Below are 15,028 nucleotides of genomic sequence, written 5' to 3'. Positions count from 1 at the left end.
ATATTTGCCATTCACACACCTTGCTCTTCCTTCACACACAGTGCCCTATTTTCCCCGTGTGCTATAATCCTTTTCCAGGAGTTGGAAGATGAGAGGCTAGGAAAGAGTGGAAGAAGGGAAGACAAGGAGTGCTGAGAACAAAGGTCACAAAAAATATACAATAGATGTAAGGAGGAGCAGGAAACAGAGGCTGGACATTCACCTTTAGTAAAATCCAAAGCCCAAATGTCAGGGACCAGAGTCTAAGCGTATGGTGATGACCGCTGCTTATTAGCTTCAGAGTTCCATAACCCTGGGCACTGGAATGCTCACTAAGGCTGTTCCTCAAGGATAATCATTTACTCCAAATGTTATCTACTGGAAAGTAACAAGGGCAAAGTAGTCACTGCTGGAGAAAAATATGCTCGATGGTAACGACTTCAGAAAGCTAGGGTACCATCAAATAACAAGAACAATTAAGGCTCTCCAGAGATCATTGCTGCTTTTCAACTCTGCATTCAAGAGATGTGGAATCAGCCCAGGAGATATTTCAATGGGTTTCTAAACAAGAACAGAGAAGATAATTTTTGTACCAGTAAAAGCAACAGAGTGGCGGGGCAGAGAAGGAAGGATAGATGCAGGTGTGTGGTGCTAAAACGAGTAAATCAGACTAGGGATTGGTGTGTGGGAAGTTGCTGAAAACAGGGAAACCTTCCCTAGAAATTCTGAGCCAGAGAGTGCTGACATAGTGTATCACTGTCATATTGTGACACCAGCTCTTTTCAGGGGAGGAGCAATGAGGTCTAAGAGGGCCCTCTCCTTTTATCTGAAACCTACCTGACCCTGTGAAAATAACCTTTTGGGAAGAACTCTTTTTCTCTCTCCCTTCAAACAATTCAAGCACAGTTTTATAAGTCAACTATTTTCCCCTCTGTAGTCTCCACCTTGTATTCCATTGGGCCACTGGATTATTCCACTGTCAAATCCAGGATCCTTGGATGAGTAATCAAGCTTTTTAAGCATAGCACCAACACAGTGGCAACAACACATCTGGTCTAGCAGCAGGAGAGAGCCACAATTATTAATATAAAGCTGAAGAATTAAATTCGAAAATCAAGGCTATCCTAATATGAAGCTGGGACAAGGGAGAATCCAGTCCTGCTTCTGTGCTCCTATCTACAACTAACAAAGTAAGTAAAGAGCAGACCCCTTAACAAAGAAAGGGGTATAAAAAACAATCTGTAGAGAAGCCAAATTTGTAACTTGGAACTAGTCGAGAACTAAAATAACATGGTAGTAGTAAAGACAAGAACGTCTGCCAACCGATTTTAAGCACTGTTACACTATCTGTCCCAGATGAGGCCGCCTTCTAGCTCTGAAAAGGGCAGCTCTTCCACAACTAATAGCTTAGCAGAAGGTTCTCAGATATGGTCCCCAATCTCAACAGCCAACAGCACTACAGAAAGGGGTGTCTACTTGGTTTTTAGTACCAAGTTTCCTGGAAAGTTCCAATCACAAGTCTGGTGGAAAAGAGGTAGTTCTTCTAGTCAAAAGGTTGAGGACATGACAAAGAGAAGGATGACTGCTTTACAAGAGGAAATGAAGACTTGTGATATGGTGGGAGGAAGAAATAGTAAGGCGGGTTAAGCAGAGCTTTGATAACTGGCACCTACAGGTGCTTTTCATTCGGTTAACTCAATCAAATTTATCCAGACCAGTATCCGAGATGTTTGTCTCCCCGTAACCAATCCTACGTCCTTCAACATCTCCTTTCATCACCCACCAGGCAGACAGGCCCTTCTGGAGAGCTAGGTAAAATGCTTGATCACTGCACCCTCTTCCCCCTCTATGCCTTTGCCCATATAAGATTCCTCCTTACCAAACACGTCCATGACTTCCTTCGGGAAGTCTTTTCTGACCAATCTCACCTGATTCTGGTCACTCCTCTTATAACTGCCTGCACCCAGTATTTAGATACATGTGATTTCTTTTTTTTGGTGAGGCAACTGGGGTTAAGTGACTTGCTTAGGGTCACACAGCTAGTGTCAAGTGTCTGAGGCCATATTCTGTCTACTGTGCCACCTAGCTGCCCCACATACCCAGTACTTAGAGATCACAGAGCCAGTCACCTATGGGGTTACATGTCTTGAAAGAAGGAATGTCACAGTGGAGTGCTATGCAGTGGCCATCAAAGGCATGATGAGTGAATAAATGAATACTTACTCTTGCAAAGACCTGTCTGAATCAAATGTATTTGCGGTCCCTAGGTCTGAGTCACAGGACATGGGCTCCTCAGAGCGGGCAGGGCTCCTAGTACCATTCTCTTGGAGGAGGCAACTGTCTGAGTTCAGGCTGCAGGACAACTGAGAGGAGCTGGCTGTGTTGAGGCTGAGAGAGGAGGAAGTAAGCTTCATGCCACATCTAATCTTGTTGCTTGAGTGCTGGACCTCAATGTCCTCAGAGCCTGAAGACTGTGAAATGGAATCTAAGGACTTCTTCCTGTACAATTCTGCACCTCCAGTTGGAGAATCCAACTCTGATAGTGGGCAAAGGCCAGACAGTGCCAGTGGTGTGATGGTCCACTCATTTAAGATGGCAGACTTATAGGAGAGTTCAAAGGACAAGGAAGTCAGTCCTTGTAATAAGCTGAGGAAGATCTCACTCTCCTCGGGATCTAGTAGCAAAGCTGTTGGCTGATAGTATTTACAGAGCTGGGACTTCTCCTGTAGAAGTAATTTCAGGTAGCACTCCATCAGCCCATCATTCAGGGCCAGCCGCAGCCAGGCCCGGCAGCGGCCAACATCTGTATTGATGAAGGTCAAATGCTCTAAATCGGTAATTGTGTTTCTAGGAAACAGGAGGAAAACATTCATTTCCAACAACCCAGTCACAGCACAAATAAAAGTAGTATAGCTTCATAGATCAAGCAATAAATAAGCTCACAGAATTACTCAAACAGCAGGAAACAAACAGGCTTCCTAAGTGTTTCCTGGAGGATACATCTACTAAGGCTAACCTTAAAATATATAGGGTACATCCCTGAAATCTTAAAGGCAATACATCATAGAATATACTAAAGTTTTGTTTTTTCATCCATAAACCTTACCTGAGGGCCTGTCATTCATTCAAAAAACACAGACTATCTACTATGTGCAAGGTGCACATCGACGGATACAATGACATTAACCCTCATAATCCTTGCCCCTCAAGTATCAAGTAGTCCAGTAGGTGAGGTAAAATAGGAACAAATATCTATAATACAGGGCAATTTGGATTACACCGAAGAATTTAAACGCTATAAAAATACAGAGGGATTGTTTCAAATTGGGATGAGTGTTTTTATATAGAAGGCACTGGGCTGATACTGAGGGATGGAATTAGAACTGGAACATTCTTCTGTGTCCTATATCTATACAGCACTTAGCACAGCGACTTATACATAAAAACACTCAATAAATACCTCATTAATGAATACCCCACATCCAGTACCTAGTAGAGAATTTAGCTGGAAGTGTCTCCTCAATACACTGATTCCTGGTTCACAGCTAGCTTTCCAGTTCACTCAGACTCCTGTCCCCCTGTCTCTCTTACTGTGCACAAAGCCTGTGAATGTTTCCTAGAAGGGCATCATTCTTTATCCCTGTCTTATTTTATTTGTAGATTTTTCCAGTAGGTTAGACGGCAGCTCAGGACATAAGTCCAGGAGATTAAAGTATTTCCATGTACTGATATCACTCAGTGACATTCCCTTTCCAAAGAGAAATGCATCTAAGTTCTTGTGATGCTAATAGTACTCTAACCTGTGAGTAATGATCTTCAGGAGAGGCCAGAAAGCTGGCTGAGGCAGAGGTGTCTGGCCACCTTTTTTCTTCCTCTTTCCTCCAGCATCAGCCTTGATGTACTTAGCCTGCAGGCCATGGATGAACACAGCCTCCAAGGCACTGCACATGATGTTGGCATCTCCATCTTCGCTAGTGACAACAGCATCAGAGGCTGCATACTGCTTCTGCAATGCCTTCACAGACCCCACCAGCTTCTTCTTAATCACCTAGAAAGCAGCCAACATACCATAAGCCTTTAGAAAACTATCCCTTGGTGGCCTTCTGAGGTCTCTCACTTTACCAAATGCTCCCAAGCCATAGGTGTCAAACAGCAGTCCCTGTCTGCCATCAACTAGCACTTTGTAAATCTCAGAACAATCATCAGAGTTCTTTGTAGAGACCTTTTTTTAATCTTAAAAAGCAGTTTTGCCCCAGGTGACCTTAGGCACAGACACGTCACTGTGGGTCTCCATCTCTTCATTTACCAATCCTAAAATGAGATAACATCCATGGGATCACAGATTCTGAGCGAGAAGGGACCACCTAGCTTAACCCCTCCCCCCATTTTACAAATGAACAAACTGAGGCTCAGGAAGGCTAAATGACTTGTCTAAGATCACACAAGTTTTAAGTAAAAAAATCCCACAAAAATAATTCAAATTAAGGCTTACAAAGTGTTTTTCCCACATCGATTCTGGGAGTCATTAGTACTGGGGACTCAGTGGAGTGACATCACAGCTAACTGGTATAAGAGCCAGGACAGGAACCCTGGTTTCCACTCTCGGACCAGTGCTTCATTTCTCCAAATGTGTCATAGCTGGATTGTGCAAAAGAAACACCCATTTCCTCATACCATGTCAAGAGTCCGACTTCATCCTAAGAGTCCAAAGGAACCATGCCAAGGAGTTGAAGGCAGGTATAAATGGAAGGAAGAAGGGCTTGACACCAATGCTGACTAGATTTAGCCCTCAATCAATGAGGCCAGTGCATGAGCTCAGTGAAGCCTAGCAGATAGTAGACAGGAGGCCCAGCGGGCAGTCACATAGAAGAACATTAGGAAAAGAGCAACCCCCACCATCATATAGCTGAACTTCTGCTGGGGTCCAGTCCAGTTACTGTTCTTAATGACTTTTTCCTCCATGGGTCAAGCTTGAGACCTAAGCCCAGATGATACCTGTGAATTTAGCTGGGCTCATGTTTTCTACACACAAGAGAAATAAAAGGGGATAATCATGGGTAATTAACTTGTAGAGGAAGATGGTAGCATGTATTTCTAAGATTACTTTAAAAAGCAAACCATCTGAAAAATTCTCACCTATTTCTATTCATTAATCATAGATTGGTTGTGACAGGATAAGAATCTTCAATGGGGTACTCAGACAATAATAACTGGGCAAGCCTTCGGAGTTACACTCAGGTGGTGGCTTTTTTTTTTTGAAAGTGAAATATGCTTGCCCACTTTCATAAGAAATTACTGTAACTTTGTTAGGGAAAAGCTAGTGAAATGTCCAAGCCATCTGCCCAGTTTCTCCTTCTCTTTTTCCATCTTTGTCTCCATATTCTTTTCTCCTCAACCCACTTACCGGGATAGGTGCCTTAGGGTCTAGCCCGTTTTCCACAGCTGAAAGCATCTCCAGTCCTCCGGCAATTCACTTAGATCCTCACATGATCGCTATGGCACAAAAGAACATCCACAACACACAGTGAACTCAGCTTCTCTTTTCCTTGTGCTTCTCTTCCCATGGCTCTCTTCCTTTCTTGCTATTCTCCAATGTACCTACCAGGGGAAGCCTGAAGTTAACAAATGTTTTTTTGAAAAAGAGAAGTGAAAATGGAGATTTTTTAAAGAAAGGAAATGAGAGAGAAAAGGCTCTGGGAGATGAAGAGACCTGTTCAATACAGATAAGCCAGCTGGAGGGACAGCAGAGTGGTAAATTTTGTTCTGCACCTAAGGATAACTAGGAGTCTTGTAAGATCAGCAAGGTGCAAGGCCTAGTTCACAAATCATGAAATTTTGAGTTGGAAGGGAATTTCCAACCAAGTTTAATCACAAAGCCAAGGTCAGGAAGGATGTCACCATGAGCAAGAGTGGTAAAGAACATGGGAGTGACCCAAACACATTCTAGGGCAGCCTACAACCCAGGCTGGGCACTGCAATAGCTTCCCTTGCCCCTGGTACTTTTCTTTTCTTTTTTTTTACTGGCTCAGCAGAGTCAAAACGAAAAAGGTTTGGTTCAGTGGTGTTGCTGCTTTTGCTTCTCCTTCAGGACAAGGGCTCACTTTTAAAGTGTCACCATTTTCTTTTTTACCTTCTGCTGTGAGAAGCCCCTCTTCCCCACCATCCCAGTGTGTCCATCAATCAGCAGAGCCCATTATTATTAGCACAGGTCCATGAGAACCACATTCCCAGCCCCTGGTGAGAGAAAGATCACTTAAGGATGGGACAAGACAATGCTATCAGGATATCTGGTTTTCTCCATGAAGAGAGATTCATGGCCCTCATTCTGAGGATGGCTGATAGATAGTCTGGTCTCTCTATCATCCCCATAGCAAGTAAATCAAAACACATATTTTTGGTGTGCCAATTATGGACAATAAACTGTGGGAGATAAAAAGACATGGTGATACTTACAGTCAAGAAACTTACTATCCAGTTGGAAAGATAATACAAACATATTAAATAACAGATGACTTAAGACAGCAATACAAGGAATGACAAAAGTACGTGATCAAGCGTCAAATTAGTAACAGGGAAAATAGTGACTGAAAGAATTCAGGACAGATCCTTTTAGGCTTGAGAGGTTTGGAAAGGCTGGGTGTGGTGGCACATGCCCGAATCCCTGCTCCCGGGAAGGCTGAAGCTGGTGGATCCCCTGAGCTTAAGAATTCTAGGCCACAGTTAAGTTAAAGCCAATCAGTTCAATTAAGTTTAAAAGTTCAATCAAGTTAAAGCCAATTAAGTTCAGCCCCAGGAATAGGCTGCTACCACACTACTTATGAAGGGGCATTGGCCCAGAAATAGTTACAAGTCAAAGCTTCTGTGAGGCTCCCCCACAATCATCCCCACAGCAATCAGATCAAAACACATATTTGTTGTGTGCTAATCATCTACAATAAACTGTGTGTGTGGGGGGAAGACATGGTAGTACCTAGCCTCAAGAAACTTACTATCCACTCGGAAAGATAATACAAACAAATAAAGTAACAGAAAATTTAAGACAACAGTACAAGGAATAACAAAAATGGCCTGTGAATGGACACTGTATTTCCAGCCTGGGCAAGATAGGGAGACCCAGGCAAGAGAAAAAGCGAGAGAACAAGGAAGAAAGGACTGGGATTCAAGCTTGGCCTTAAAGAACTGGTAGGATTTGAATAGGTTATGACATCATTTCAGCCAAGTAACTGAAAAAGTGAGGGTGTGTGTGTGTGTGTGTGTGTGTGTGTGTGTGCGCGCACGGGCACGAGCGTGAGTGCACACACCCATGCACACATACATCCTTATATATTATACTGTCAGTTAAGTTTGGTTGAAATGAAATTGATGTGTTTGTGTAGAGGAGCAGTGGGATATAGGTCTGGAAAGCGTAGGCTGGGGCTGGACTGTGGAAGCACGCTCTGTCACTATCTGGCACTACCAGTGGGTGGCGAGAAAGCCTCCTGCTTTGGCTACCATTTTAGACTTCTTTATGATGACAGTCTCTGTTGGCCACCAGTAACAACACCACCATGATCTCCCAAATCCTTCTACCCATTCTCAGTTACTATAATCTCAGCTACTACCTGTGGAATTTGGGAACAAATGGTCTTCAATCCTAGTTCTTCTCTTAATTAGTAATGAGGACAGGAAAAAAAGAAAGTTATCACAGGTAAACTTTTTGCTGCAGCTAAGTATTACAGGCTGTCCCTAAAATTACTCTTAAAAATCAAACTATCTTTGTATGTTCAACTCCTCCATTTTGCTATGTGGGACCAGCAACAATTCAGAAGGTTTAAGGTACTTCTCTTTTTGCACTGTTGATACCCATACCCTCCAACTCTACCTCCTGTGTATCTGGTACTCTCTTGTTGCCCAGGGACGCTCACTCAAGTCTACCCTCCCTAGACAGGGTTCATGCTTCAAAAATTCTTTCTCTATTTGTCCTTCAAAGCTTATTCCCTCAAGACCTTGACTTCCTCCAGGCCCATTCTTAAATACTTAATAACAGCCTCATTTATCATCCATGGGGATTTGGGGATGAATCATTTTTATAATGACAGAATTTCAGGTACTTCTATATGTAGGGTATATTGACATGTGGAGGTAGAGGATATTCTCCCCTCCTCCAATCATACTGTATATTTCAGCCACCAACGTTTCCAGCCCTGCTATATCACCTTTAAGTCCTTCTCATACCTAATACAGATATAGTCAAATCATACTAATTTAGGAAGGTAGTACTGTAGTACAGTGTATGTAGGAAAGCCAGTATGAATTATGAATTTTTTAAAAAAGAGAAATTCAGTTTTATTACTTTAAAATAAAGTAACACAAACTACTAATTGTTAAGAGTTGTACTGCTAATTTTGCTTCAATAGAGAGGTAATCTCCCACAGTTAACAAACTAAATACAAATTCAGTGTTAAGGTAGTTTTAAAAGTGTTTAAAAATTGTTCTCTTGGGAAATTCCATTCAAAGCAGTCACAAAATATATGACATATCTGAGAGTCAAACTCAAGATTTATAGCTAATAGAACTATGAAACACTATCAAAAAAAAGGAAGGCAAATAATTGGGAAGTTTTTGATCATTCATAGTTAGACTGACAACATAATAAAAATGATACTAAAATTAATTGACTGATTTAGTGCTATAATAAAGGAGCTACTTTACATAATTAGAAAAAAATAACAAAATTCATTTGGGGGAACAAAAGACTAGAATCTCAAGGAGAGTAATAAAAAGCAGGAATAATGGGGATACAGCATTACCACATTTCAAGCTATATTTATAAACCATTAATTATCAAAAAACTATTTGGCACTGGCTTTAAAAAAATGGAAAGCAGATGAGTAGAACAGACTAAAGAATCAGGACCTAGAAGTAATGTTACACAACCTGTGAAACAGGTTTCATAAACCTATGAATACAATATATTTGGGGAAGAATTTCAAACTGCTGGGAAAACTGGAAAACAACTTAGTAGGGTTAGACCAGTACTGTACACCATATTTCACAGTAAGATCAAAATGGCCACAAGATTGAAATGTAAAAGCTCACATCATTTGCTTTTTAAATTAGAGAACAGAAGTTTGTTTGTTTTTTTACAACTATAGTATTGCTAGAGAGAAAAAAAAATCTTTGATAAAAGTCTGATATCCAAGATGGAGACAGTTTAGTTGAGTGGACAGAGAACTGGCCTTAGAAAAGACTAAGGTATGGGGCAGCTAGGTGGTGCAGTGGATAGAGCACCAGCCCTGAAGTCAGGAGTACCTGAGTTCAAATCAAGCCTCAGACCAAACACTTGACACTTACTAGCTGTGTGACCCTGGGCAAGTCACTTAACCCCAATTGCCTAAAAAAGCAAAGTCAGGAAGTCTTGCCTCTGACAATAATGATTACTGGACTACCAGCAAGTTGTTTAACTTCTCAGAATGTCTTTCTAAGATTGTAACTTACAGGGAAGCTAGTGTTCTATACTGAAAGGAGTTTCCACACAGATGAAATTAGCATCCTACTCTCCCCAGCAACCCAAGGTATACATAGGGAACTGACACAATAGCCTCAACAGATAAGTGCTCAGAACATATAAACAATTTATGAATTATCAATAATCATACAGAAATACTCCATGTTACTAATAATAAAAATACAAATTAAAACTCAGGTTTCACCTCATGCCTATCAAACTGGCAAAGACAATAAAAGACAAATAATCAGCCCTGGATGGTCTGCAGGAAGACAGGCATATTAATACACTGTTGCTAGTACTATGAATTGATCCAATCACTCTGAAAAACAATTTGGAATTATTTCACTATGGGACCTATATCCCAAGGAGCTAAAAGACATTTTTAAAAGTTGTCATATATAGCAAAATATTCACTTTTTTTGTGTGTGATAGCAAAAAACTAGAAACTATGTAAGTGCCCATCAACTGAGGAATGGTTGACCAAATTACAGTATATGAATGTAATGGGATATTACATGTTGCAAGAAATGATGACGATGAGGAATTCAGAGAAGCATGGGAAGACTTGTATGATCTGATAAAAGCGAAGTAAAACCAGGAGATTATATAATATACAATTACTATAATAAACAAAAAAACACTGAAAGACGGCATTGATTGATTGTAATGACCACTATATGGACCAGAAAAGCAGATAAGACACACTTCTCTCCTGTGTATGGGAGTGGAGAGGAGACAGACTACAAGCGTGACTGTTACACACTTTTCAGATGGCTATGTGGTCATGTGGCCTTGGTATTTTTCTCCCCCAAACTCTCACTATGTTAGTCAGTCTGGTAGACCCAACCAACAGTACAATAAAAGTAAGTTGCAGTAGAACAAAGAAAAACAACAAGCATAATTCATCCCCAAAGGGAACAGAGAGAAGTGTGTATGCTGAGGGAATAGGTGAAATAATGAAAGAAAATTCAGAGGCTTTGCAAATCATAGTATTTACTTTATGCATGAAAGTCCCTGGCCAAACAGCTGCATCAGCTTTCTACTTCCTCCTCTCCTAAAAGCAGTACCATAAAAGCTAGAGGGCTGAAATGGTAACAATTAAGACAAACCCAGACTGGAGGCATAATTCTCTATGATTTTTTAAAATTGTGTCAACATCAGATTCAAACCCACAAACATAAGTCTCAGCACTATTTTCTGGAATTCACTGCATACCTTCCTTCCCAGGATGTCAAAGCCATTCACCTACTCCACCTTTATTCTTACCAAGCTCCTGGAAGAGTGGAAATAAACATGTTAAAGGCTTGCTATGGTTACCTAAAGAATCCCTTGTGGAGCCAGAACCAGAATGCAGACCTCTCCTTTCCTAGTCTCCTGGTTCTCTCTCCACTTAGACAACCCATCCATTTCAATCCCTACTTGTCTCTGATACCTATGACCAAAAGAAAGGAAGAATTATTTAGAGTACACATAAAATTCAAAAAAAAGAAATGTAAAACCTGGATATCTCTACTAATGGCTCTCAAAATGTTAAAATCCATCAGAAAGACTCGATTTCTGCTCTCTAAATAAAACTTTTCAAACCTAACCACCCAACACACAGGCAATCCCTGAACAACAGTCTGGAATGCAGCTATTGTACCAACACATGAGTCATGTTTTTTTTCTGCTGGAAAATAATGTCCAAGTTACCCAGTGATTCAGAGCTCAGAAAGGCAGCTGATCTTTCAGACATGTGAGCAGCCAGTGAGTAAATGCCCTCCCACCTTAAAGAAGTGTCCCTAGATCAGCCTCCTGGGGCCTTGAGATCAGAGAAGGCAGGTTATAGCTCTGAGCCCTTTCTTAATACTGCTGGGACCTTTAGTTTTCTTGCGATAGCACAGGTTGGCAAAATTTGTCCTGGTGCCCTCCCACCTCTTCACCTCCAGCTCTCCTAGCAGGTGTCCAACCTGGGACCCATTCTTTCGGAAATTTGCTTTCACATAAGAAGATGTTAGTTGATAGGGTTTTGCATTTTTAAAAGGAGGAATCTTCAAAGCTCAACCCTTTCAAATGAATGAAATTATCATGGGCAGTGAAAAAGCCATGATGTGGAATTAAGATGAGGAATCAAGGTGGACATTTTGTGGCAAAAGGCCTGCCTGGGAGAAAATCAAATAAAACTCTCTAAGTGACTTCTCAGAAGCACTCAGAAGACAGAAACTGTTTAAGTGGCAGCTATGGGGAAAAGTCTAAACACTGACTGGATTCTGAGGGTTCATTTGTCAAGGTGCCACCATTTTTCTTTTTTTTCAGCCAAAGACAAGGTTTATTAGAACATCATAGTCATATCGGGCAGACTCTTAAGGAGTCTGAATGTTAGTGAGCTGTTGACTAGATTATAAGAATCTGAGCAGTGGCTAGATTTTAAGAATCTAAGCAATGACTTGATTATAAGAATCAGAGCCTCTTAATGGAGAGAAGATGGACCAGAAATACAGAAAGACTATGGGAGGGATCTAGGAGTGGCCAAGTAGTCTATGAGGTGACAGAACTCCAGGGGTGGCCAAGGGACAATGGAGCTTAGATAAGATTAAGAGTCGGAAGTAGCCATAGGGAGGTAAGGCAATGGAGGGCTAGGCTAGGTTAAGGGGAACAGATTGGGCATAGCCACAATGAAAGGCCAGTTGATGGGATTATAGCCTCAGGGGACTGCCAGAGATTTGGCCATGTGGGAAAGTCCAGGGTTTTTCCTTTTTGAGGTCTAGATCCTATTTTCATCATTCTCCCCTCAAACAAATGAGACCCAAATTCTTTTGGGGTAAGGGGCAAAGGTCTTGGCTTCTCAAACTGCTTCCTGCTGGCAAGGGGCATAGAGCTGTCCCTGCCTCAAGGGGGTCCCAAAGAGGAGGCTGACTGGAATCAAACACAGGCTGCATCCAGGGAACAATGGGGGGGGGGGGCGCGGCATTGGCTGGTACTTGCTGTTTGCTACCAACTGTACATGAATGGCCTGTAGTCTGAAAGACACAAATCTGACAGAAAAAAATTGCAGTGATGAGGATGGGAGCTAGTCCCCAAAAAGGAAAAACCCCGGACTTTCCCACGTGGCTTAATCTCTGGCAGTCCCCCTGAGGCTATAATCCCACCAACTGGCCTTTCACAGTGGCTATGCCCAACCTCTGTTATCCTTAACCTAGCCTGGCCCTCCATTGTCTTACCTCCAGGTAGCCTGGCCATTTCCCACCCTTAATCCTATCTAGGCTCCATTCTCCCTTGGCCACCCTTGGAGTTCTATTACCTCATAGACTACTTGGCCACTCCTAGATCCCTCCCATAGTCTTTCTATATATAAGGTCCATCTTGTCTCCATTAAGATGCTCTGATTCTTATAATGTAGTCACTGCTCAGATTTTTACAATCTAGCCAATAGCTCACAGATGCTCAGATTCCTTAAGACCCTAGTTAATATGGTAGATCATTAATATACCTTGTTTTTGGCTGAAAGTTTGGGTAGAATTCTTTTGGACAGGACCCACATGTCATGATTTGGGGATTCCAGTACCCTTCACCTCTAGACCTCATGAGCAGGGCCCAGATATAAAGTAGGGACTAGATTTAGGGCCCAACTTTGAGAGGATAAAACATTCTTAGCTCTGTTTGGATTCAGATAATTCAGTTTTCCAACCAAGTAGTATCAAATTCACCTCACAGCCAGACTCAGGAATAGCCAGGTGGGTAACATTCTCTTTCAAAGGAACATACCAGGGAAACTGAGCCAGGAGGATCCCATCTTAGACTGAGGGTAAAATTGTCCTCTCAGCTTTTCCTGATGCTGGCTTCTAAAGAGGCAACAACTTCTACATAACTTTCACTGACCACTTCAGAGCTCCTCCTGTGCTAGTTATGGAATCATTATGTTCCCCATGACATCTGGTGAAAGGAAAAAAAAATAACCCAAACCCAAACCTCACAAAAAGAAGAACTCATCTTCAGCAGTCTCTATGCCAATATAAGTTTCCATTTCCACAAGAGACTAATTACAGTATGAACTACATATATCACCGTCTTTGGTATTCATCACTTCCCCTATTATCAATGTTTAGACTCATTTTTTTTCACTACCAGGTTGGTGCTGGGAGAAGGCTAATTCATTAAGCCAGAATGATGAACAAGTCGATAAGGCACTTCAAAATCACTCCTGTGAAATGCAGGCACCCCTAAGATATAGCATTAGAGTAATCCTTCCATATAGCACCCAGATGTCACTCAATAGGAAGTGACAGCCTGGTTTGCTGCCCCAGGCAGCTGTGACAAGTTCCACGCAAAGTATTTTGATGACACCTGCCCTTTCAGTGATTGAGACAAGAGATAATTTAGCCAGAAACACAAATCCCAGGACCAAGCAGATAAGAACTAAAGATAGGTCAAACCCTAAAGCCAGTGCCCAGCTATGGGAATTTGACTGTTCTGGACCTAATCACAGAGCTGGGGTGCACAGCAAACTTTAGGGACTTATGAGCTAGGATCAAAGCAAATGTATAGGTGTGCTGGGGTAGGCAGGAGTTGGGAATCAGGAAGTCTGTAAAAGAGAGACATAAGGAAGTCAAGACTTAGGTATAACTGCTAGACTGACAAAATGGAGCAAGATGGGACTCCCTTAGGTTAGGAGCCTGGGTCTAGGCCAGCAGTCACATAAATTGATTCTCTTTTTATTTATTTTTAATATATTTATATATGCCCTTGTCTCCTCCATTAAAATTTAAGTTCCTGATGAGTCGGGATTGTTTCATTCTTTATATTTGTATCCACACTGACTAGCACAAAGTAGGAATTTAATTAAAATTTGTTAACTGACCAAGTGATCTGACACAGAAGTTGGAAGGAGAATCAATAGATTCAGTACTGACTGAGGTGCTGTAAGTAATGTTGGGTCTTGGAGATAGTGATCTGAAATAGAGGTTCTAACCAGGAACAGAGCAAGGTAAGAGATGGGGAGTTTGGACCAAAGGAGAAAGGGATTTAAGGTGGTTTAGAAGACTTGGGGGGGGGAAGTGTGAAGTCATATTTCCCAACATCATTCAACTGAAACTGCTCCCTCCAAAGTTCTGATCTCTTAATTGCCAAATCTATTGACCTTTCCGAAGTCCCCCGACACCACCCCCTTTTAATTTCTCTGAAACATTTGGCACTGTTGTTGACCACCTTCTCCTACATATTCTTTCCTCTGACTTTCTGTTTTCTTGCTCTCTCTTGGTTCTCTTCCACTTATCTAGCAGTTTTATTTCAATATATCACACAAAATCTGTTCGCTGGATTTTTATCTAAGTCAAATCTACTTAACTGTGAGTGTACATTAAGTTTTCTTCTTTTTCCTTTATATTCACTTGGTGATTCCTCAGCTCACATGAATTCAATTATTATCTATATACAGATGAATTTATATATCTCTTTATACACATACATATATAGACACACACACACACACACAAACACATATACATATAAATAAAAAATATATATCTCCAGTCCTAGACCTGCTCCTACACTGCCTACTGGACATCTTGAACTGGATCTCAA

General features: G+C 41.5%; 1 protein-coding gene across 3 annotated transcripts in view; it reads right to left on the bottom strand.

The window, feature by feature from the left end:
• The window catches only part of PLEKHM1 (pleckstrin homology and RUN domain containing M1), a 42,206-nt gene that overhangs the window by 25,080 nt on the left and 2,098 nt on the right, over window positions 1-15,028 (bottom strand). For all 3 annotated transcript variants that reach the window (XM_020997446.2, XM_078155951.1, XM_020997448.2), the window contains exons 2-4: window positions 5,384-5,577; window positions 3,780-4,027; window positions 2,203-2,826 (exon numbers count right to left, since the gene is read on the bottom strand). In XM_020997446.2, the coding sequence (XP_020853105.1) occupies window positions 2,203-2,826; window positions 3,780-4,027; window positions 5,384-5,431 (920 nt within the window). In that variant the 5' untranslated portion in view covers window positions 5,432-5,577. The remainder of the gene's footprint in view (window positions 1-2,202; window positions 2,827-3,779; window positions 4,028-5,383; window positions 5,578-15,028) is intronic.

The sequence above is a fragment of the Phascolarctos cinereus genome, unplaced genomic scaffold (assembly GCF_003287225.1).
Source record: "Phascolarctos cinereus isolate Bilbo 61053 unplaced genomic scaffold, phaCin_HiC Scaffold_5;HRSCAF=322, whole genome shotgun sequence".
In the NCBI taxonomy this organism is placed as follows: domain Eukaryota; kingdom Metazoa; phylum Chordata; class Mammalia; order Diprotodontia; family Phascolarctidae; genus Phascolarctos; species Phascolarctos cinereus.
Note: the sequence above shows the minus strand (reverse complement) of the source record. Positions and strands in the feature narration are given on the sequence as shown.